Source organism: Clupea harengus, chromosome 1 (assembly GCF_900700415.2).
Source record: "Clupea harengus chromosome 1, Ch_v2.0.2, whole genome shotgun sequence".
Lineage (NCBI taxonomy): Eukaryota > Metazoa > Chordata > Actinopteri > Clupeiformes > Clupeidae > Clupea > Clupea harengus.
Genome location: NC_045152.1, coordinates 5,575,001 through 5,600,553, shown reverse-complemented (window position 1 = coordinate 5,600,553; position 25,553 = coordinate 5,575,001). Strand labels below are relative to the sequence as shown.

Genomic DNA, 25,553 nt, shown 5'->3' with positions numbered 1-25,553 from the left:
AAAATGTGTGTGTGTGTGTGTGTGTACATATGTTTGTATGTATGTGTGTGTGTGTGTGTGTGTGTGTAGAAGACTGACAACACTATACAGTATTGCATAAATCTTGTGATGAACTCTGTCAGGGCTGTGACCTTTTCATTTTGTAATTCCCTGTGCACAAGACACACATACCACATATGCTCACTGGCTGATAATGCCATGGATTTAACTTGGTCTTTGAGGATGCCTATTTGTCAGTGTCCATCTGCACTAATTGATCAGTCATTGACCTGGAAGGTGAGAGGCAAAGAAAGCAGGAATTTATGTCTGCGTTTTGCATCAAGGCTTCAAAAACACCAAAAGGAGGCTTAAGCTCAGCCTGACACTTGACCTTTGGGGGCTTGGAGACGATGCAAATGAACAGCAGGGGGGGGGGGGGAAACGGTTTCTTCTCCCCTCTCCACCACTGACACACTTTATATCCTCCCGTCCTTCTTCAATCTCTCTCTCTCTCTCTCTCTCTCCTCTTTGTTTTCTTGTCCTCTCCTTCCCAAAGTAGACCTGGATGGCAGTGAATAATGCAGGGGCAAGACAAATCGATGTGTGGTGTGTTCTGTTGGAGCCTTGGCGCTGAGAGTGGCAGGGGACCACTTTGTGCTCAGCTGCAGTGTTTGGCTGCAGTTTTGTTTGCCTGGGCTGGAATATTACAGTGACAACACACCGCAAGAGACTTGTTGTCTGGGGAGGTGGCGTGGGTGGTTTTGGGTGGGTAAGGGGTGGGAGGGGGCTTGGATGAGAAGAAGGGGGTGAGGCCTCATGCCTGCCTGACCTCAGCTGGGACTTTTTAACAGACCCTCCTCAGGAGGGAATTCCTCCCTGCAAAGATGGCTGTGTGCCCCCTGGACACGTTTGCATGGGCATTCCTTTGCGATGAATAGGCCACCTCTGAAATGTCAACAGCGATGTTCCAGGACATGAGCATGGATGGATGTGTGTACGCACACACTCCATACTCGCACAGTTCATAACAGTCAAACACACACACGCACACGCACACACAGAGACCCACAGAGGGAGATCAACATCCATATGCACAGGCACAAATGAATATGCTCACACACACACACACACACACACACACACACACACACGATAGGAGCAGGTCCCTGTACCCTGGCTCTGTCTGACCTGGACGTGATGCCCCCTGCAGTGGAGTTAAGCTGTTCCTGTGCCACTGAAGAAAGTAATTAAGTGACTAATCGGAGGCTTGAGATGCCTTTGCCTTGGACCAGGAACATGTGTCCACAAACAAGCACTGCTGGAGAGAGACAGCAAGTGGTTCCCTGGGTTGTTGTCCAAAAGTTGCACAATTAATTAATGTGTCCTTTTGAAAATGGCACAACTTGAATTTGGAAACATCTTGACTGGTTTATGTGGAAAGATTGCAGGGAGGTCTGTGCTGAACAGCGATAAATGGAGATGGTTTATGTCGCAGTGTGTAAGTGGGCTGGAGGGAAGCATTACATTTATTCAATTTTACCTTGTTAGACCTTAATCATACAATGCTATTTTTGGCCCCATTTGATTTTGACAGCCTGGTGTTCGTCCACAAAATATCTGTCGACACACCCTGTTCACAGTGAGGAATCATTCGATGAAACAATATACCAAATCACTGCAAGGGATTACACAATGTTGATTTTATAGTAAAAGGGTAATGATACAATATCCTTACAATATCATCTTTTTATAGAATGAATGATACTCTTGAATCTGTTAATACATCTTTTAATAAAGATTGCTCGGAATTAAATCAAATCAGGACAACCACCATAATCTTAATTTATACATTAAAAACCAGTTTACACATATCCACACGGTGTGCATTCATGGACACATAAACATACACACAGAGACAAAAATGTAAGCACATCGACAAGGACCACTTCAATACACCTGACATGGCCAAAAAGTACATAAAAATAATAAATCCATATGCTCTCCTGGAGCAGAGGTTTGGTGGAGTTAAAGGATTACACTATTAGTATAGCGGGTTTAAAGGGATACTGCTAATTCTGAAGACAAGAGTGATGGGAGTTGCAAGATTATAGGTAATATACTCTAATATATGCAAGAGTGTGGGTAAATCCTAGCTCGACCCAAGGGGCTGATAAATTAACTGTGTACATGTAAAACTATGTTCAAGAGCACAGCAGCATTTCTTGAACAGCGAGACAACAGAACATATTCTTCCAGAGAATTCCAGACGGAATGATCTCCCATTGAGTTTTGGTTTTACAGTGTTTCAACGCTGCACTGCCATGGTCCACTTGCTGTTGTGGATATCCCATAGATAGTCAATGAGGAAGTTCAATCAGCTTCTCTCCAATCTTTTGTCATTTATGTTTTCCATAAGTACATTTCTTTACAAGATCTAACTGAAACAACACTCATTTGTTCAATTTATATCCATTGCACACAATAAAAGTCATATATATATATATTCTTTATATATTTGTAGAGGTAAGTAGTAAGTACTTAAGCAAGTATTCTATAAGTATATATATATTTATATGTACTATCTAAATAAATAAATAAATATCTTCACTGGCACAGTTTAGTTTTCATTTTTCTTCTCTTACTGTGTTATTTATATATTTAGTCACTGTTTAGTCATCTAAACTAATATTGAAGTTTGGTAGAATCGTATAATTGATTCTACATCAGAGACGATTCACCACTAGGCACACACAGGTCACATGGGAAAAAGCCTTATAAGTAAACACAGATCCTGATGCTTCTAAACACACTAATGGACACTGACACGGAAGCAGCGCTCCCATAAAAACACAACAGACTCTTTCCCCTGTAGACGTACACAAGTGTCCAGTAAAGGGAAACGCCGAACGAGAAACAGCAGCTTTGACGAAACACAAGCAGACTCCTCTGTGTCATGAACTGGTCCTCAGGACTGACAACAACTTGAGTGAAACAGGCCCACAGGGGGAGTGATTGCTTTTCAGTACCTTTTCTAGCAAGTAGCCAGTTTCAAACACCATGTGAGTGTGGTGCACGTGTCCAGTACATGATTTAAAAGGTGAACTAATTCCAAGGGTTTCAATCTTTTCTTTTCACTAAATACATGTTGTATATGGTGTTCAAACCATTCCAAAGTGCTAACCTTTCACGGCAGAATACACACACACACACATATACACACACACATAAAGTACACACACATACATTTTAACACAAAGTTCAGCTCAGGGCTGTATACAGAGGAAAATAAAAGAAGGTAACACTTCAGGTCCAGACAAAACAGATAAGCTTTGGTGTGAATCCAATGAGAAGGAATACCAGTATGAATAAAATACAAAACCACATTTGCATTGCTGTCCTTAATCTACCTTTAAAAAAATAAAAACGACTATCAGCAGTTATGTGTGAAATGTATATGCATGTATGTTTGTATCAATGTGATAAAAAGAAAATGTGAACAGGCAGCATCTGACTGTATCAGCATCAGAAAGGAAATATTCAAAGGCCTTTAACAATATTTTACCAACAGATTTTGCCCAATTGTATTGCTTGAGGACAAGGAAGCCTGCAAGAGCAGCTCATTAAGGTGAGATGCAGAGATTCAAGAATTTTAAAGAGACAAATAATAATAATTTTTTAAAACATCTATCTCTTCACAAACTGGGCACCTCTTGCATTCGCCCTACTGGGTTGCTGGATGTAAACATCAGTATCCTCCAAACGTACACGTTTAGCATTTAAGCATTTAAGATCTATGACATTACTTTGCACCTTCACACCTCCACCACCAATCCTGAGACCCAGCCGGCATCATGTGACCTCGAGGGAGGCGGGGGATACGCGGTCGCACTCGGCCCGTGAGCGGAGGCTGTGCCACTGCTCCACGGAGGTTCGCTTGGTCTCTAGCAGCCGCCGCCAGTGTGCGCTCTCGGGAGGGCCGGTGGAGAACTGCCCGATCACGATGCGGCCCACAAAGTCATTGCTGCTGCTCATGTTGTGGCCATAAACTGGATGGGGTGCAGAGGAAGAGAGAAGAGAGAGGGACGAGAGACCTCCACCATTAGGGTTTGCATTTTTCTGCAGTCACTACACAAACTCTGATCATCAGATGTCCCCAAGAACTATTCTCTGGAATACTGGCAGCAAGGGATTGACAGATAATGACAGTAAGGGGCTGACAGATATTGAGAAGGTTTCAGCATCATCTTTAAGGCTTGAGATCGATGCCTTATTTGTGCATAGATAATCAGACCTTTTTCCTGATGATTATCAATCTATATCGGCATTTTTTCAAACAGAAATAGTCGTCTTTGCTACAACACACTCCTAATCTAAGCTGTAAAGGCTACCAATTTTTTGTGTCATATAAGGAAACGCCACTAGAAGGAGTCATAATAGCTTGCCTTTTTGTGAACGAGCAGTGGAGTTGTCAGGTCATAATCATAATAAATTAAAAAGCTAATCATTTCAGCAAATTATGAAAGTAGGAAAAAAAATTATAAAAATAAGATTGTTTTGTCATACATTTCCACAAGACATATGTTGTGTAGGCAAGATGTTATACTAATGTTTATTAGTCTTTAACTTGATTGAGTAAAAAATCTTGCCGTAATCTATCATCTTCTACACACACTGAGACAGAAGAGACGATGTAACATAGCTTAGTTTGTTTGACTAAACTGGTGCTTTATATATCAGCTATAACACTGACATTTTTATTATGTTGTAGCCTACATGTTTGTCACCCCTTCTCAAAAGGCTTAGAAGGGGTTGAGCGCACACCGCAGGTGTCTTCATACATATTTCACAACACAACATTACTGAAGTGTGAACCACAGGGTAGCGTACCTTAAACTCTGGTTTCATTTCCTCTAGTTTCGGAAAATGCCTCTCCTCTACGTTAAGTGGTTGTATATCCCTCCAAACGTCGACACATAACTCCAAACATCGACACATAACTCCAAACGTCGACAAATAACTCCAAACGTCGACGTATAACTAAAAAAAATTGCTTCTTTTGCCAATTCCCTAAAACTTCAATATGTTTATCTGTCATAACATTAGCCTAATTTACCCACACAATACGTCCACCAGCAGCACAAACATAGGGGTGAGGGAGGTAACCAAGGCAACTTAGTAATATAAGGCCTAGATCATATATTGCCCCTTTGTAGTAATCTAGTAATCCAAAATCTATTACATGATAATAAAATGGAAATCACACATATTAATTGATACTAATTTAAATGTTGGCAAATTTTAATGTAGAGAAAATAACGTGACAATCAATACTCAATATATCGATTTTTTTATGACATTCCTATCATCTTTCAAGGGGCTGTTAGGAAAAGGGCTATTATATTAGGCTATTTTAGGACGAAACTAGCAGGTAAATAAATTCTTGACTTGCATCCCCAAACAACTGTATTCTGAAGTTGGAGTGGAACATCCATCTTATCCGTACAGGACACTGAAACTACAGTAGTTTATGGAGTTTTAACTGTCTTCAGTGAAAGGCTGAGTTGGTACGTCCAACATGCCCCAAAGTAAACTTGGCACAATGTCACTGCACCATTGATCATTAGCAGACGGACAACAGCTACAGTCAGTGGAGGCCTGGAGAAAGTACCTGACATCCATCAAAAAGGCACACACTGAATAAGTGTAGAGTAGCTCAATTTACACCAGTTCACTCCTCAATGCTATTCAAGAAAATCAGTATATTCTTAGTTAAGGAAATAATGTCATTAAAACATACACTATATTAAGGCTGTATAAAGAGGATGCATGTACAAGTGATAGACAGGTCAGATAAAAAAGGAGGTCTTGGCTGAGGGAGCAGGTCTGAAGAGCCTAAAGCACAGCCAGTCAGCAGACCTAATGAAACTCCATAGACTAGACATGACCCATTCAGGCTAAGTCATCTATTACCACTTCTTTTTTAGTAAAGCACAACTTCCCATGATTGCTCAAGACCTTTTAAAAGACAGAGAGAGAGAAAGAGAGAGGGAGAGAGAGGGAGCGAGAGAGAGAGAGAGAGAGAGAGAGAGAGAGAGAAAGTGGATACAAATAAAACTATGTTGTCTATTTTTTTTCCTTTCTGTTGTTGTGTCTTTCCCTCAATCCAATTTAGCTAATGGATGAAGGTCAGAAGATAAAGGCCTTGTTAATTTCATCCGATTGCCTGTAAATAAGGTTGGGGATTTGCTAGTCTTTGTGACACCCTCCACCCACGCCCCTCCCCTCTCTGGTGGCCGAATGATAGGGAGAACCAAGAAGATGTGGAGGCCCCTTGAGTGCCCCGCCCCCCCCCCCACCCACCCCACCCCTACCCCAAATCCAGCAAACCACCATCACCTCTAGTAGGTGACCTCACGACTTTGGAATTGCTGTTGCCATCATGCTGTCGCCTGGCAACCAGGGCACTCAAACCCAGAGGTTTATCCCACTGTGACGCACCAACGATTGCTTCACCTTGGACCCTCCTAAGAGGGGGGATTAAGCATAGCCCACCATGAAGCTCTGAGCGCCAGTATGGCGTGGACCACGTACAGGTGTGCTTCATGCAGTTTGCTTTTTGTACTTTAATCGAAGCATAACTTGTGGTCCAAACATTCTCTGACAAAAAAGCAAATACCAATGTTAGCCAAAGAACAAATTAGCTTTTTGTTGATATGTCAATTTGGTTAATTGTGACATCATCTGGTCAGTCATGAATTCAATACAGACTGCTTTGTTTACCTAGACTTCTCTAGTCCCACTATATCATCATCAGGCCTCATCAAATTGTTTTGTTTGCTACATTTTGCTACCACCAATATATTTTCAGAATCAAGGCTAACAGCAAAGTTTATCAGGTATATCAGATGTTGTCATAAAAGCTATCTGAGTAATCTGACGTTCCGGGATAATTCTGATGCATGTTGCGTAACTCGACAAGAGTCTTCTAGTATCTGGTTTAAACTGAAATTGTGTTTGCAGTTTTCAACTTCTTTATAATTCATGCTTGCTGTAGACTTCGATGGAATATGTGTGCTACACAATTCCCTGCTGTACCAAGGAGCAAATGCCACCAAAACCCTCACAGTTCACTGGTTGGCTCTCCTGTTGTCTTCCGCCTGGAGACACATCCTGTCTTTGCTTGGGAGCTCATCCATATTTGATGCCTCCCGAGTCTCACAGTGGCACAGATGTGTGTTGGGACACAGTTTGGCTCCTGCTCAGGATAGGGGGTCTGATCGAAAGGACACGGAAGAGCTTCTTTACAGGGAAAGTGATAGACAAACACAGCATAGCAGACACCAATGCTTCAGGTTTAATGGGCCTGAGCTCTTTTATCTGAGAGGGCTCATTGAACGGCCGTGAGTCAACATCCTCGACTTTGTTTTTGTTTGTGCCAGCTGAACAGGCAATCTTCACTTCCAAGAATGATAACAACATCTGACATTATTACCCCCCCAAACCCCCCACTTTGTAGTGATGAAGTATTGCTGTCAATAGTGTCCTGTCGGTACAGGCTCATATCTTCTCTTGTATCGTTGCAGCTGATCTGAAATTGCCTTGACAGGAATAATGAGGAGCGTGACCCAAACTGAGGGGGTGCTCTGATGAGAGTCTGGTTTCGGGACGGGACGGGGGGGGGAGAGAGGTTGTGGTACAGTGAGAAGGATGTCTGGTTCCATTCAGAGCTACTGACAGCGTATGGTGGAACTAATAAACCCCATTACCCTTTACAGGTGCACGGCTACTGTTGGAAGGTGGAATGGAGAGAGAGATATAAACAGACAGATATGGATGGAGAGAGGAGAAGAGAAAGATGGAGATAAAGGGCCGGCTGGGCGCTTTAACAGATAATAAATTCCATAAGGCAGGCTCATGTAAAGGTTAAACAGCCAAGACACCAACGGAAGAATAAGGTGGGAGGCACATGATATATAAGAACTGCAGGCAAGCGGAAAAAACAGACAGAGAGATGCAGTGATGGGAATGTGAGAAAAATTGCAAACAGGCAGGGAGATCCAAAAGTTTGAGTGAGGAGAAAGAGACAGACAGGCAGACAGACAGACAGACAGAGACAAATCTAGCTACAGAGGGCCAGCAGGGTGGACGGAGAGGGGGGGGGGGGAGGGGGGCAGCTCTCTGACCAAAGCCCTTTGTAGTTTTAGACTTCAGAGAGGAGATGTAGGCAGAGGGACCAATAGCATCACTGCAGTCCTCCATCATCTACACACACTGGCCAGTCAACCGTCCAGAGATAGAAGAGAGGCGACAGACTACGGAGGAAATGAGGTATTTCAAGGAAGAATCTGCTGTCCAGTATTTTGAGTTGATTGCCTGGTTGTACTAATTAGAAGACTGCATTGACCAGTAGGCCCAACGAGTGAAATCAGCTGTCCATGGTTATACTAATGGCACGTGTATGAGCACCTGGGAAGTGGGAAACTCTGACCTCCGAGTGGGAGAATACACCTGAACCCCTGTCAAGCCTGGAACACGTTTTTGAGAGCTCCGAGAAGTAGGTTTGATGTCACTCGACATGAAAAAGTACGTGATGAAAGATAAAAATATGTACTTGCTCTGTGCACAAATAAGTCACTTTGTTGTTTATTTAGGTTGTACTCTTTAGCGCAGGTGATTGTGATGTTAAACAACACTTAGCAGTTTACGTTTGTGTAACTAACGAAATATTAACCTTCTGGCTAGCAACCTACTTAATGATTTCTAACTGTCAATACCGTTGCCTGATTATTGTCATTATGAGAACGCACTCAACTTGGAAGTGGGATGTTCCGAAATGGTAACTTTCCCAATTCTCAGCTGCCTGAATGCATGATAAGTGTACCCATGAAAATGGATATAGATTTACATTTAGTCATTTAGCAGACGCTTTTGTCCAAAGCCTTTGTATAGATATCTAAGCGTGCTTGTGACTTGAAACAGATGACTCACAAGTAGTGAGTGGAGTCCTAAGGGATATCAAATGCTAATAGCTACTTAAAGCCATATTGGGGAAAATTACTGTATATTAGCATGAAAAAAATCCAGCATGTAAAACAAAACAAATGTTTACAACCAAAAGACCTCAACCTTCGACCAAACTTTATTTGGATGGTCCCCTATGGACTGTCTACAGATGATCGGGTTATACAGATTATAACAAACTATCTGTTAAAACTCTGTTAAGTACAGTTTTTGTTTAAGGTTAGTGTTAGGGGTTGGTTTGGTTAAGGTGATGTTCAGTGAACAACTAGAATGACAACATGAATTTTAACAAACCATCGGTAAAGTCTCTGTAAGCGGACTATCCAAATAAAGTGTTACCCAACCTTCTCCCACAGCAATCAATTAGAGCATCTTATCATATAGCAGATAGCAGTACCAATGTCCATACACACATTCCGTGGTATTTCTATTAAGACACAGGGACATAGTGCATCATGACTAAGATGGTCTGCAGGGTTTGTGGCTGTGCTACCTGTCAAGCAAAGGCTCTCATAGCATCTGTCTCAATGGCTGAGATGATTGTGGTGAGGTCGAGTTAGGTCAGGTCAGGTGAGTTTAAAGAATCAGGTCACCGTAAGGTCCCACGCAATTACCAAGGAGCCATGCTTCTCCTGGTGACAAGCGAAAACAGTGCCTCCTCGCCTCGCCCGAAACACTAAATGCCAGCGTGTGCTGGCGCATGGGTAACTCAGTTTGATCTCGGCCATTGCTCGGCCTGACTGGCAGCGCCGTTAATCAAGTAAATGCCGCTGGCATTTAAACGAGGCTTAATGAGGATCCAAGTGGCAGCCCTGGGGTCGCCACGGAGATTGGTCTAATTGTGAGGACTTTAGAAATGTGTCTCCCCGCAAAGGGCTGCCACTGAACATCCAAACCTGTCTCTGTATTGTTTTCCTGGCCTTCACAAGGGGCTTAAACTGTTATGGAAATATGGCTCTTGCTTGTGGGGTCCAATTAACTAATGGTAGGGCTATGTGTTGGTGGAGGGAGAAGCCTTGGCTGACTGGAGTTTAATGAAACAGTCTGTCCTCAGAGGCCTTGCTCCGCTGTGCTACCTGTTAGTCCAGGTCCGTGGGAATTCCGTGGGATACCTAGTCACTAATCCTTGGACTACATATTTGGGACGGATTTTGACCGTTGCACACATTGGGTCAACCACAAGTGTGGTTGTTTTTACACAATTGTTTCCTCAACTAAATTAATTTTGACTTATTTGTTAAAGCTAAAACCCTGAGATAAACACAGTATAGATACAGTAGACTGGCTATGAAGGGGTACATCTTTAATTTAACCAAGGGTGTCTATCCTTTCAGTGTTGTTGTGTTAAAATGACTTTGGGTGAACATTAGAGCTGGGGTCAGTAGTTACTATGTGTAACCTGTGTTGTGTAGACAAGTACAGCCCCGCACACGACTCGAACTTGCAACCTGTTGGAGGTGAGCGTGCTAGCAAGGAGTCTAAAACCCATGGGTGCTAGCGTCTGTCACTAGCACATCTCTTAAGGTCTCAGGGATTGAGGTTTACTCACTGCACAGCATTGTATCCACTGGTTGCCATTACACATGGAGAACCTTTTGTGATATCTAGCAAAAACCCTCTCACATTGTGTCAGCTATCAATACATTTAGGTTAGCCCGAGGTTACAAAACAGGTGCGAATTTGCACCAAATAATTGTATCCACCGTTAAGTTTAGTTAATTGGAGTGTACAGTCCAGACGTACCTGTGAACACTAGGCTGACCTCATTCAAGTCCTCTTGTAGGACACGGAAGCTAAAGGTCTCATTGTAGAAGGGGTCAATGGTGCCCCTCATACACGAGCTCTTCTTGGTCTTCACCAGCTTCAACCCAGTGACCAGCTGTACCTTCACAAAGGGATCTGGAAGGGGAGCATTGGATAAACATTACTTACAAAAAACTTACAATTGAAAGAATTCCATATTTCAATCACAATTCAGTTAGCATGCAGATCTTAATAGATCTTTGTGTGAAAAAAAATATTCAAAAGAGCCTGATTTGGTCACCATAGATACAGTATAGTCCTAGTTCAGTTGTCTGAATCTTAGTGTTGTGGGATTCATGACATCGGGCTGTCACTACTTTGGAAGCTTAAGAATCCAGTCTTGGAGAAGTTCTTGAGAGGCGTCAGCTGTTAAATGCTTTGGAAGCATATTCATAGCTCAACTCAAGAACTCTGAAATTTGGGTGACGAAATGGGGAAATTTGACTAAATGAGTGATGTCCTCCTTTGAAAATAAAAAATGTTTCACACTTGAAAATGCCGTTTCGGTTAAAGTGAAAGGTTGTTGATATATGAACTCAACAGCCAATCAAATTAGACCCTTCCCTTCCGTGCTCCTCCATGTTGAATGGCTGGGATTGTTTATGGCTCAGTCCATGTTTTTTTTTTTTTTTTGCGCAAATGCTAAACTTACAGCTAGAAGACTGAGAGGGGCAATTCGCTGAATTTGACAAAAAGTGTAAAGGATTAGAATGGCAGACTGCACCTTTAAAGTACACAAACAACAAAATGAATATAGCGTAATGGAGCAAGTCAGGAGTGCCCGATCTACTGCATGGAGATTTTAATTCCTACAGTTCTAATCTCGCAAACCCTCCGCTGATATTCATATAGGTTTGGAGAGCCCAGTTATAAATGAATTGAAATGAACATTTTAATTTACAAGTATTTGTATTTCTCTGCAGATATGTTCACTCAAAGGGACTTACTGTACGGATAATGTGTACAATTTCAGGTGGTCTAAAAGAACTGAAATAAGTTGGCAGAATACAGATAATGTAAACCCATTGAAGCCAATGGTCACTGCACTGAATTTGACTGTTTTGGACGCTGGACCGTTCTATGGTCTTCTATGGAAGGCGTTACCTGAGCCTTGGCACATGTCTGTCTGAAGTAGCTGCTTGGCACGAATGATGTCAACGTTGAGGCGGCCAGCACTGGGCAAATAGTTCAGAGACAGCAACAACTCGCCCAGCTCAACTTCATTCTGAACAGAGAGAGAGAGAGAGAGAGAGAGAGAGAATACAGGGAGAAGATTTTCATTTGTCCAATTGTCACACAAAAATCAATCTAATCTGTACTCCGTTCACAAAAGGAGACTGTGTGACAATGACAGCAGCAGAGAGCGACATGGGAAGAGATTAGTCCATTCATTTTATGTTATTGGTTCGCTACGGGGTGATTCTGTGCAGGCTCTAACCCTAGGACCTAAAGAAGAAGTCTCTCCATAGCACAAAGAAGGAGCTGTTCAGAGACATGGCAGCGCAGAATCTTTAAACGATTAATGTTTAAACGACAGTGGCAAGTCTGTTTCCAAGCCTACATGACTCGGTGGGAGACGATGACGTGCTTGTTTACTTGGCCATATAGAACTTGCCTCAAGGCATAATTGTGGAATTCTCAAACAACTGTGTTGCTGTGGAAAACCCTACACATGGAAGTAGCATGAATTTGGCGTGGACCACTAGGTGCTCTGTGAACCCAATGGCTTTCCTAAAGCTGCCTCAATGGTTCTGAATCAATCCTCTCAATCCTCCAATTTAGGACATAAATGTCAAGACAAAAGTAAAACGTCTCAGCTTTTAGCCGACTGAATGGATTTTCAGTTTAGAGGACAGGTGCTTGATTTCATCGAACGCACTCATTAAATCCTTTCCAAATGGTAGGGAGCCTATAGAAGACTAGATGCCTCGAAAACCCAGGGGTGAACAGCTGCTCTGACTTCATAACAAATTTGATCAGGGACGTGCCTCTTTCCCCAAAGCTTTAACCGCACTTGTCACAACAGATGTGGAGTTTACACGATATTGCTCAAGCAAAGCTCTGTAAACATCGGCACCACAGTAGGGCACACACCGTTCTTTTTCTTCACTGCAGTAATTACATTTGCATACAGTATTACAGTATTAACAGTATTACAGTACAATACAGTATTAACACTTATTCTTTATCTTTAAAGCATGTTTTGTATTTCTGCATTACAGTATTTACAGTAAAAGAGAGTCCTGGCAAAAAAAGAGAGGATTCTACACGTTTATTTACACTATGGTAGAATAAGCTGGCCAGCCTCAGGCTGATGGTTTCCCCCTTTTATGACCTGGGTTCTGCTCAGGGTTTCCTCCTGTTAAAAGGGAGTTTTTCCATGCCGCCGCCACCTGAGTGCTTGCTCTAGGGTGCTCAGGCTTTAGGCTCTGTGAAGCGCCTTGACAAGAGCCTTGATTGAAACGACAAATTTCAATCGTTATTGGCGGCGTCTAAACGAATCAAACTGAATTGAATTGAGAAGACCAGAGTGGCTGTACCTGTGAACTGGGCACCAGCGCCTTCCACCAGTGCCCCCCCTTCACCAGGTCCACCTCGCTCAGCGGCAGAGCCAGCTTCCCAATGACGCAGTGGCGCGAGAACTTGTCGAAGTCGACGACGGACAGCAGCAGGGTGCGTCTCTGTGCCTCCAGAAAGGGCAATTCGAAGGTGAAGCGCTCCTCGAACACGGGGTTCTGCGTCTTGCGCTTGACGCCCGTCTGCCGAGAGTTCTTGTGGTCAGGCAGCAGGCTCATCTTCACGTAGGGGTTGGAGTGCGCCATGTCCTGTCGCGCCCCGTCGCACGTGACTGGCGGGGGGAGGTCGCGAGCCTCGATGACCCGCACACTGAGGTGACCGTTGATGAGGTCATACTGCGTGCTGAAGTGAAGCATGCCCAGCTGGTAGCGCAGGAGGATCTCGTCGTCCGTCAGCGAGTCCACGTCATCGCCACCACATGAGTCTGAGGAGTACAGCCGGGTATCAAGCGTTTCAAAGTAGTCGTCTGACGGAGGCTTTCGTAGAGGCTGCACCGACTCCTTCCTCGGACCCATGGCCCAGAATTCAATGGGCTTTACGTCCAGTAGGGGAGAGCTGGGCCTACGAGCATCCAAACCTATCAATGATAGACAATCAAGAAAAATTACAATATAGTTTAGCAAAGACAACACTGTCCACACCAACCTAACCTAAATTCATTTTATGGCACTTTTTTATCACTTTTTCAGGAAATATTTTCTTTTTGGTCTGACTTTTTTGGCATGCGATTTACTAACTCTTTTAGTAAGATGCCATGGTAAAGCCAATGTAGATATGCATTGTTCATTTTAATCAGCCTTATGTTGAATAATTACTGTGGCGATCTTAATGTAAAGATATAAAGACAATCTTTGCACTCTACAGTTGAAGACATTATGTTAACAGAATATAATATAATAGAATAGATATGACTGGTGGCTTCACAGCAGAATAATCATAAAATAGTTTAAACCTATTTTTGGAAGTACCACAACAGTAAGACCATCATTAATGACCCGAACAGTTCCAAAATGTGAATTAGGTAGGTTTTGTTGTCCGAAACTGGTAAAAAAAAAACTTGGTTTATTGTGCTTTTTTGTAGGTTTTTAGGTACAAAAGCTACAGATTCAATTAGATTCAACTCATGTATGTCTATCCTTTGAACAATGAATACAGAGAAACTTTACACTAACAATAATCTAATAATCTTACCTAGCCAAGACTAAGCATTTTGTGTGGTGATTCTGTAGCAGTGTCTGCTCATTGTCATTCTGTGATATTTTTGTGTAGTCCAATCGACCACTGATATTTCTGTCAGGATTTAGTAGTGGCTTTGTCCCAACATATTACAACCACTGTAATACACAGCGGTTCTATAGAGTCTGTGTGGGGTTCTATAGAGTCTGTGTGGGGTTCTACAGAGTCTGTGTGGGGTTTTATAGAGTCTGTGTGGGGTTCTATAGAGTCTGTGTGGGGTTCTATAGAGTCTGTGTGGGGTTCTACAGAGTCTGTGTGGGGTTCTACAGAGTCTGTGTGGGGTTCTATAGAGTCTGTGTGGGGTTCTACAGAGTTTGTGTGGGGTTCTATAGAGTCTGTGTGGGGTTCTACAGAGTCTATGTGGGGTTCTACAGAGTCTGTGTGGGGTTCTACAGAGTCTGTGTGAGGTTCTACAGAGTCTGTGTGGGGTTCTATAGAGTCTGTGTGGGGTTCTACAGAGTCTATGTGGGGTTCTACAGAGTCTGTGTGGGGTTCTACAGAGTCTGTGTGAGGTTCTACAGAGTCTGTGTGGGGTTCTACAGAGTCTGTGTTGGGTTCTGTGGAGGATCCGTGGTAGGTTGGCTTACTGGAGAGCTGCCGGGCCAGACTGAAAGTGGAGCGGGTGATCTCTGCACTAGATCGTCTTCGACCGGGGCTGCTGCTGCCGCCATTATTGTGGATGGAGCCGGCAGGGGAACGCTGGATGATGCTGTCATTGTCCCCATCTTTATCGTCGTAATTGACACTAAAAAACAGTGAAACGCATTTTTCATACAGAGATTGGTCGTTGACAAATGTTGCAAGAAAATAAATAGAAGAGGATAAAACAAACTTTTGCAGATTATTGTCTGATAATGCACATATTCAAACATCTAATCTTTACACAGAAATTGAAATCGTTTCTATTTTTCTCCTGCCACAGCAAGAAGTGAAAGCTCTGGTGTGGTATGAATCAAAAGGCCGATGTCCACTGGCCAAAATAATTTCCTGGTGGGTAAATGCAGTATGCACCAATATAAACTGTTAGTCTGCATTCTTTTTTTGCCTTTGAAACTGAGAGTAAATAACATTTCATGCTTGGACTGGATGTGGGGGACTAAATCCAGAGTTTGGGAGTAGCAGCTCATCCTAGTAGAACCGGCCAAGGCCGGAGGGGTGACGGGGGATGTTTATGTTGCTGTAAATGCACAATCTCATAATCAAGCGGGGCAATTTAATTTCATGTGATGACTCAATCTGCAACTACAGGAGCCAAATCAATATATGTGATGGTTGATGACTAAAATACTTTCACTCTGAGCTCAAGAAGGACAAAGTGTTGCAACTATATGGAGAGAGATCAAATGTTCTGCTGAAATATCCACATTGTGATGTAATGCATGAAAATACACATTTTGAGGACTTGTGAAAAGTGTTGGCTCAAACCTAACCCTGGGGAGTAGGCAATTCCAGTGGAATTGTGGGGTTTATTAAATTGTAATTCATTTTAATGCCTGATACTACGCAACATCTGTCACAACTGGGCTGTCTTATTTAATTTAGTTTTTTTTATCTATTTGCTTCTCTCCCTGCATGGGGTAATAGCCTGGCCAGGATTTCTTGGTGGAAGCCTAATTCCCAGTCATCCCTTGGGAATCATCAAGGACCCCTTGTGTCCATGGCTACAGCTCACAGGGAGATAGTTGCTACGGCAACCTCAGAATCTAAAACACATGGCCTGAGCAGGCAGGGGGAGAAGCAGAGGGCTCAGGAGGTGGACTGGGCTGGCACAGATGAAAAGTGACCTGATGCCAAGGACTGATAGACCAAAGCACGCATTACGATCGGTGTGGACATGCAGAGGAAAATAATGACTCTGGAAAAAAAACGTTTTTATCTTTTCAAAGAGCAGTGATCATTTTGAACTGAAAATGAATAGGATAAGCCAGGAGGACTTCAAAAATAACTGTTGCATCAGTGTGTGTGTGTGTGTGTGTGTGTGTGTGTGTGTGTGTCTGTGTGTGAGTGCTTGTTGATTTTGTGTCTAAGGTTGTGCGTATGTTTGCGTGTCACGCCGATGTAATATCCTGCTGGGGTGTGATGAGATGATGATGCCCATCCCTGCATTACACCAGCCCTAATTTTAACCACCTGCATCACTCTGACACCCCCCCCCCTTCCCAGCAGCTCTCTAAACCTGTGTGGAAAACACACCATCTTCATGGTCCAGCCACCTCACAGTTTGGGGACCGTCCCTTTCCGCTGGCGAATGATCTCAGTTTGCCAAACCCAGTGACATCAACCCAGTGACATCATCCCACACACTCTCCTCAGAGACGCAACTTGTCCTCCCTTCCTGACCCTCCACGTCGACACGAGAGCCTCAGTTCGTAAGCAGTGATGTCTGTGACAGCAGGGAAATTATTCATATTCTGTCCCACAATGTATTTTCCTTGGCCTTGTTTTGCATGGATTCTGCTGGAATAAAGCAGTCCTCCCCTGCCTCTGTGCTTGGGTTGACCCCAGCAGCGAGCCTGCTTTGTTTCGGGGTGATCTCATTAGGCTGGGTGTGTTATTAATAGCCATGGCTGCGCTGCTGTAATGAGGTGGTATCCTTTCAGATCCTCACCCTGCCAGCATATCAAACACGTTATCCTCTTCTCCATTTGATTTGCCTTGTTCTCTCCCTTCAATGGCTGGCTTTGGCCACAGCTAAACAAGCTCCACACCCCCTCACTTTTAAAAAACGCAAGGTGTCGGAAAACAAGCCATGCTTGCCCATCACACACAAATGCACTAGCAAAGAACAATGAATCACAAGACTTAAAGTGCACGTATACTGCCAGCTCTGAGACTCCACCCGCTGCATCATTTTGAGGAATGCTAAAAAGTGGGCAAGGGGCTGAGGGGAGATTCACACTCACACAACCCATTTCATGACATGATATGAAACTGTAGAGGGCGTGTTGAGCCATTTTCAATCCATAATAATTTCAATCCAGATTTTCATAAAAATGGTAATTATGTCAATGTTAACATCAGCACTGACGTGTTTCATCGCAGTACGGTCATATCATTTAGTTTACAGGTCAAAAAACACATTTAAGTGTATACTACCTCTTTAAGTCATGAGTCACCATCAGCAGCGGAATTGATTTGCCATCTAAATAGGTGGTGGCCCAGTGCTTGTGTTGGCCGGGATTCAGATATGGTGAAAGAATCCCCTCTGATTTCCCTGATCCTCATTACGCATGCACGCACACGCACACACACGCACACACACACACACACACACACACACACACACACACACACACACACACACACACACACACACAAAAACTTTGTGGTTCCATCATCATAGCAAGTTCTTGGCAGCGGTCACCTCTATGTGAACAGAGTGTCTCATTAGACTCTGAGTGTGCTCAGTTTGAAGCCTGGAGGCTGAGTGATTAACAGCTCTCATGCAGAGCAGATACACACACACACACACACACACACACACACACAAACAAAAACATTCACACGCACAAAGCATAGGAACACATACACTTCACTGAGTGCTAATTATAAAAACTACACATGGTAGTACCAACATATGCACTTATGTGTATGTGTTCTTTGATGTTCCACTCACTCTACCACACACACACACATAGACACGCACACACAGACATAGACACACACACACACACACACACACACACACACACACACACACACACACACACACAAAGGCATGGCATGGTTTTGTGCCATCTGAATTCCAAAAAGACGATAGAAATTCTGACTATTATGTTGATTCACTTTCCATGGGAGGTACAAGTGAGCTGCCAACAGAGGGCGCCTCTTATTCACCCATGATAATATGATACTTGTACAAGGACTACATTAGTAGGTATTCATTGTGAAAGTAAAATATATACATGTTATTTCGTTTAAAATCTGATATACATATTACCCATTTTGTACAGTCAGTGATTCCAATAGTATGAACCATTTACCTGAGGTTAATATTGATCACTACCACATCTACCACATGTATGCTGTGTATATACCCCGTGTATGCTACATTTACCACTTGTTGTTTCCCCTCCCCTTCAGCAAACCCACCTTTTATCTCTACCTGGCCAACCTCAAGCAGATGAGTGCCCCCTTATGTACCGCGGTTCTGCTAAAAGTTTCTTCCTGATTAATAGGGAGTTTTTTCTTGTCCCTGTCGCTATTGTGCTCTTAGGGGGTTCAGGTACTGGGCTCTGTAAAGCGCCTTGAGATAATTGTATTGTTTTGGCGCTATATAAATATAATAAAATTGAATTGACTCTAAAGGTCAAATGTTTTGAACGAAGAGCGACAGATTCTACATAGTAGTGCATCTAAACCTTTTAGTTATTGTTCGTAGCATAGATATTTATTACATACTGTATATGACATTCACATAAATTAATCATTATTTATGTTATTCTGGGATAATGATTATCTGGGATAATGGTTTGAAGGCCCAACAAGGTTCCACAAGTAATCGTAGTGTTATTGTAGACACAAAGCCACTAGTACTTCTGGTACGACTTGAATGTTCTCTAGGACAGTTAACAGGGGTGTACTAATCCTTCATGTTCATCTGCCCTTTTATATCATGTGCCTTGTGTATCATGTATGTGGAATAGTTGTTTTTGCTTAATACTCTACCGGTGTTTCATACTCAATGAATGTTAGTTGTGTGTGTTCGTATAATAGTGTCTTGTATATCCAGTGTTTGTTGCTGACCTGTTGTGCCGCTGATGCAACTGCAACAGAATCATTTTCAGAACTATACTGTTAAAGAGGACACATGTCTCCCAGGGGTACTGAATGACAGGCTATATTGAATAGCTCCAGCACAATTACGCAGGTATTCCATTATGAAGTCTCTCAGCCGGGCTTTAATCAATCAAATAGTAATAAGCTCAAGGTCAAGGACTGGCCACGCAGCATGTGAGTAACACACCAGGACACAGGTGATGGGGCTGGGCGTGGTGGCGTACTGGCCACTGGGCAAACAGGGTCAAATCCAGATGGGCTGCTGCATCTGTGAGCTGGTGGACCATCAGAACAAAATGCATGGTGGTGTACATAGAGGGACACATGTGTTTTGGTTTTACAAATTACTGTTTTACTGTCCCTCCAGACAGTGCTAGCAGACAAGTTCAGGGCTGAATTTATTTCCCAGTACACCCCTGGCTGGGCAGAGCAGAGCGAGGGAGAGCAGAGATGTTTGTTTTCAAAAAAGAAAATGAATTTCTTTAAATGAATATGTAGGCTAAATTTAAAAAAAAATTAAGTGTTGTAGAGGGGTACTCACAGCCAGGAGGGTGTCTGTGCAGGGAAGGGTCCAAGGATCTCCACTTCCTCATCAGTGGGCTGGCAGCAGCTACACTCCCAGCACCACAGCCAACATGACCGGCACGACCAGCGGCACAGCAGTAGGTCAGTCAGCCTAGACAGGACACCCTAACAGAACAGAAGGAGAGGGGGATGCAGAGAAATGTAGGGAGAGAGGGAATTTTCTGGCTTGACAGTCGGAGAAGACAAGATCGGAACACTCTTTCAACTACGACATTTCAACAGCAATCCCCTCAATATGTATGTAGGCCTCGTGGCTGAGATCATTCAGCAATCCTTGCATATGAAATATTTCTGTAGATGACCTCATTTCGATATGAAAACAAGAACGATTTCTATCAATACCCTATGCGACATTTACCGTGTTTAAAAATGCATTAGCCTCCGCGAGGCTCAAGCGATACATAACGAATGTCAGCCCTGTTCGGGCCTCCAGAGAGTGAGTAGTAAACTGTGTGACTCATCTGCTCTGCGTCAACACAAACTGTGCCTCCGTCTCCCGTCATCTAACACAACACGCTGAGGAACAACTCCAAACACCACACACATATTCAAGGTTGAAATAGACAGACCAGACAAAAAGAGTTGCGTAAACCTTTGCAATATTACAACAAAAAGGGGGGGGAAACAAACTTATTCTCAAGATATTTTATTTCCCGCTGATTGGTATTCAGACGACACGCACCGTAGGCGACTGTATTTCGGATGCAGATTGGACAGTCGTGCTGCGCTTGGCGGATACCGCGGGAATCTTGTCGTGTTTAAAACAGAAACTTGTTTTTACGCCTGAAAGACTTCAATCAAACAGGGGAGGGGGGACGTGGCGAGAGGTGACATGATTGCCCTAAAAAACGCCTGCCCCCTGATGAAAATAACAGCACGAGATGGAGTTCGCTGATAAATAATGAATGGCAATAGACGGAGGACAGAGAGGAGGCAGGAGAGGCGAAAGACGTTCGGATAGAGGAGAACGCAGGGGTGATGTGTGGTCACTGATTGGTTGACACACTCCAGTGGCGACGAGTTTCACACGTCTGATTGGACTGTGTGAGTGGAATATGACAGGTATGACCAAACAACCTGACAAATATGTGTGAACCAAACACCAAAACACTGCTTGAACCAAACAATCTTTCATGTCGAGCAGAGCTGAATATTCTCATAACATACACTTTTCTGTCGAGTTTCACTGTGAAATTGAGTTTAATATTTTGGACAATGGCCTTTGTGCCACCATAAACCTCTGCAGAATATGATATCAGGTGAAACTATCCCTTAAATCTGAATTAATGATTGAAGGGGAAAAGGCGATGTCACATACCTCATTGATGGGTTCCAACTGCTCTTTTCACCGGTGCAGAGCAGCAAAGGATGATGGGAAAGCAAGGGGCAAAGAGAACCATAAAAGTTTAGTTTGAGGACACATGCCATAGAACAGTTATACAGATAGTCAAAAACATGACATGATGTATCAGTTTATCAAATGATTTATTTGTGATTCCATTTGCTCATTGTAGTGCCAGAATAGTCATTGTGAGGCTTTTTTCCTGGGAAACAAGTATAGGTGAAATGTGTGACTTGGACTGTAAGTCTTTTTGTATAACTATAAATGCAAACTACATCTACGAACAGCAAACCGCAAAGTGTGAGGCGAAGGTTTGCAAATATAATGCTTTTATTATAATAGTATTAAGGTAGTATGGTATTGCTTGAACCTAAATTTCCAAGGCAAAATACATCATTGGCAAATGTTAAGACACTTCCAGTGATCCACTCGTCTTGTTTTGCGTTCCATTCCAATGGGATGATTCCAGCTCATGTGTGGCAGCTGCACTCGCAGTGTGCTGTGATGTCACTTCTATGGGTTGACATTAAGATCTTGACATTAAAAGCAGGCACACGTGTGTAAAAAGGGACCCATAACCTTGGTTTACCTCAAATCTCCTGTGTTTGCAAAAGCCAATGACATTCTACGCAAGCTGTTCTGTCTGTGGCCACATCCTGTCTGGTGTTTTAGCACCCCCCCCCCCCCTTCATCCCCTCCATGTGAATGGAAAAACAGCACCATCTCACACTCATAGGACTCACCTGTTCCCGTTGTGTGCTAATGTGGTGTGCTAATGTGAGCCTTTAACACAGGTGTTTTTCCGTCAGTATACGAAAGACAAAGAGGGATATAGAAAATAAAGTGTCTGTCATTTTGGGTTTGGGTGTTAAAAAGAGAGAGAGATGGGGAGACAGAGAGATAACCTGTGTCTGTGTGTGAAAGAGAGAGAGAGAGATATAGAGAGATAGAGATGTGTGTTTGTGTGTGTGTGTGTGTGTGTGTGTGCGTGTGTGTGTGTGTGCGTGTGTGTGTGTGTGTGTGTGTGTGTGTGTGTGTGTGTGTGTGTGTGTGTGTGTGTGTGTGTGTGTGTGTGTGTGTGTGTGTGTGTGTGTGTGTGTGTGTGTGTGTGTGTGTGTGTGTGTGTGTGTGTGTGTGCTTGGCTACTGCACAAGCCCTGGCCCCTGTGCTCCTCATCACCAGTCTCTATGTTTTCTTTGCAATTAGCTGTGGCTGTAACCACGGCAACAGTGATATGAGCGCCGCCCTCCTGCCCCCCCAACCCCTCCCCCTCCCAGCAGCTCTTGTGTGGCTGGCTGGGATGACGCACCAGGGTCACCAACCAAAGCCCAGCAGAGCACATGGCCAACGCCGCCACATCTCCAGTCCACACACACACACACACACACACACACACAAACACACACGCACACACACACACGCACACACACACAATAACCTTTGCTGTCTTTCCCACGCATATATACAAACAAACATACACACATAAGTATACACACCACTCACACTCACATATGTGTACAACACTGATTCAAATCTTACCCTCAAGCAAATACAAAGACAGGCTCAAAAAGCACACACACATGCACATACTCACATCCATATTGCACACACACATGTGCTTTCAAGCCTTCCTTAGACACACACACACACTTGTGCTATAACACAAGTACGCAGTATATACCTGAAAACTCTGACACACACATACACATCATCATACACATCTCCCTTGTACGTCGCTTTGGACAAAAGCGTCTGCTAAATGACTAAATGTAAATGTAAATGTAATGATTAGATTGTGTCTATTTGTCAGGGGAATCTCACTGCAAACCTTAGACAAATAGAAGTTGGATACACCATCCCACAGAAGAGAAATGAATATGGTCAAACCGTAGACCAATAGAAGTAGGATACACCATCCCACATAACAGAAATTAAAATGGTCCTGAGGTTTGCCATTAGAGACAGTGCAGGTTCAGATAGAAGCTCTGAAAGCTTTTATATTCATGACGCCAATACAAATCTGATCAGGAATACATCCAGAATTGGATTATTCTCAATTAGCTAGTGATTTCTTTCTCCTTGCACACCGAGGTTTGTTTGTAATCCTACACCTGTTGAATAGCCCTGCGTGAAGTCACAGGCACGGGTCATATCAACGAGCACTCCCTGGTCTGTCTTTTATGTCCATACAATATCAGATGGTTGAAAATATGTGCTAAAAAGAAATCATTTGATGAACCTCTCAATAGAATAGACATTAGAATGGAATAGACATCGGTTTGGAACTGTAATAGCATATGCACTGTTTTTTAAAAGAGTGAAAGCTAATAAACAGAGGCAATAGAACAAACATGTTTCCAGCCAAGGCCTTGCACTATTGAACAGCAACGTTAGCAAGAGATATGACTATGACTGACACAAAGAGAGAAAAGCTGGGTCAGAATTGGAAACAGGGTCAATTAAAATAGGTCCATCGCGCAAAAGGCAGTTCCCGATACCCGATAGTTTACCCCGACACGTTTGTCTGTGTTGTATTGTGGACCGTGAATGTGTCTGTGTCTGTGTGTGTGTGCACTGCCCAGTAGCATCTGGTGTGCGGTAGGTCCTCAGATACGGAAAAGCAGTAAGCGGGGCTTACCTGTGTGTAAGCCATCCCTGCCTAGTCTCTTCCCGCCCTCTCAGCGTCCATGTAGAGCCTCATGCCACCGCCTCTGCTGCCTCCAGCTTCAGCTTCATCCAGAGCAGGGGGGGGGAGGAAACGAGGGAACACAGAGAGAGAGAAAGAGAGGGATAGAGGGAACAAGAGAGCGATAGACTACCTCTCAAACGTGACTGGAGTGAGTGGTTTAGTTCTTCCTCAGGCGGCTCTTCCTCCCGACCCTCCCAGGAAAATCCATTCCAAATAGGAAGAATTGCTTCCTCTTCCACACTTAGACAACAACAACATATAACAACAACAATACAACAAACCTCTCTCTCTCACACACTCTCTGTCTCTCTCTCTCTCTCTCTCACTCACTCACTCACTTCCCCTCTCTATCTGTCAATCCCCCCTCCTTCTCTCCATCTTCAACCCCACCCACCCAGATGCTTAGTCTCTCTGTGTGTCTCTTTCTCCCACTGTCTCACTCTCTCTCTTTTTTCTTTATGTCTTCCATTCCTGTCTGGCCCACTCTCCACGAATGACACGCAAGACACCCGGTCTTTTTCCCCTGAGTGTATGGCAACCCTCCCCTCTCTCTCTCTCTCTCTCACTCTCTCTATCTCCCCCCCCTCTCTCCTCCTCCCCCTCCCCCCTCTCCCTCCACCTTGTGTCCTGTGCTCCTATCAGAGACTGGTGAGTCATCCAGGTTTTGATGAAACACTGATGGGTATCAAATCTGTCATGCGTAGCTCTCTCTTCCTCAGTGCTCGCTTCCCAGTCCTTCCTCAGCCAGTCACTTTACAGCAGACAACCCGGCTGGCGTCAGCACGGCCACTTGTTGTTCCGTCGCTCTTAGAGATGGATAGAGACGGCGTTGGGGGAAGGACGGAGGCGGGGTGGTGGTGGTGGTGGAGGAGGAGGAGGAAGAGGAGGAGGAGGGCTGGTGGGGATGGCGGTTGGCGGCAGGTGGAGAGAGTAATTACTGCCACGGCAACATGTTATGTAGAGCGTTTACGAGCTGAGTCAGGGTCCATGGACCCACCTGTGTGCATACTTGAATAAGAGAGGGAAGAGAGAAAGAGAGAGAGGAGTGAGGGAGGGAAGAGAGAAAGAGAGAGAGAGAGGAGTGGAGGAGGAGGTAGAGGGAAGAAGAGAGACAGGAACAAGCACTCGTACAGAGGTAGGCACAGATGCACAGAACAAGGGCTTCACAGAGTGGCATTCACAGAAACACACAACCATGGACTGGTGCCCACAGACCGTTGCAAAATCAGACAAAATAGTTTTAATGTGAGTGTGTTTAAGAGTACAGAGTACAGCTACACACGAAGGAGAACTAGTGGGGCAGTGAGAGAGAGAATCACTGAGACAGAGGGAGACAGAGGGAGAAAGAAGTAGAGGAGTGAGAGAGGAGTTATAAAAAAGGAGAGAGAGCACACTAGCTAATTATCAAGGGGTTACAATCCCCGTGGGAGATGTACGAGAAACGTAAAAGTACGTTTCCGTGGAAACGGGGACATGACCTGATGTCGTGTCAGCTGTTTGCATTCTACCTTTACCTCCATCTCTCCCCACTGGCAATCTAGA

General features: G+C 43.8%; 1 protein-coding gene across 1 annotated transcript; it reads right to left on the bottom strand.

The window, feature by feature from the left end:
- Positions 1 to 1,664: 1,664 nt before the first annotated feature.
- syt17 (synaptotagmin XVII) lies at positions 1,665 to 24,322 on the bottom strand. The gene is made up of 8 exons (XM_031565541.1): positions 23,961 to 24,322; positions 21,299 to 21,316; positions 19,937 to 20,085; positions 15,204 to 15,361; positions 13,344 to 13,957; positions 11,908 to 12,028; positions 10,744 to 10,899; positions 1,665 to 4,025 (listed from the first exon to the last, which is right to left on the bottom strand). The coding sequence occupies exons 1-8, from the start codon at positions 23,973 to 23,975 to the stop codon at positions 3,829 to 3,831; spliced, it is 1,428 nt and encodes a 475-aa protein (XP_031421401.1). The 5' UTR covers positions 23,976 to 24,322; the 3' UTR covers positions 1,665 to 3,828.
- Positions 24,323 to 25,553: the final 1,231 nt, after the last annotated feature.

Coding starts and splice junctions, on each gene's coding strand:
- syt17 (XM_031565541.1), bottom strand. Junction 15,362..19,936: donor GCACAGACACCCTCCTGGCT/GTGAGTACCCCT, acceptor ACTGTTTTTTAG/TGTCAATTACGACGATAAAG. Junction 10,900..11,907: donor AGACATGTGCCAAGGCTCAG/GTAACGCCTTCC, acceptor CTCCCCTTCCAG/ATCCCTTTGTGAAGGTACAG.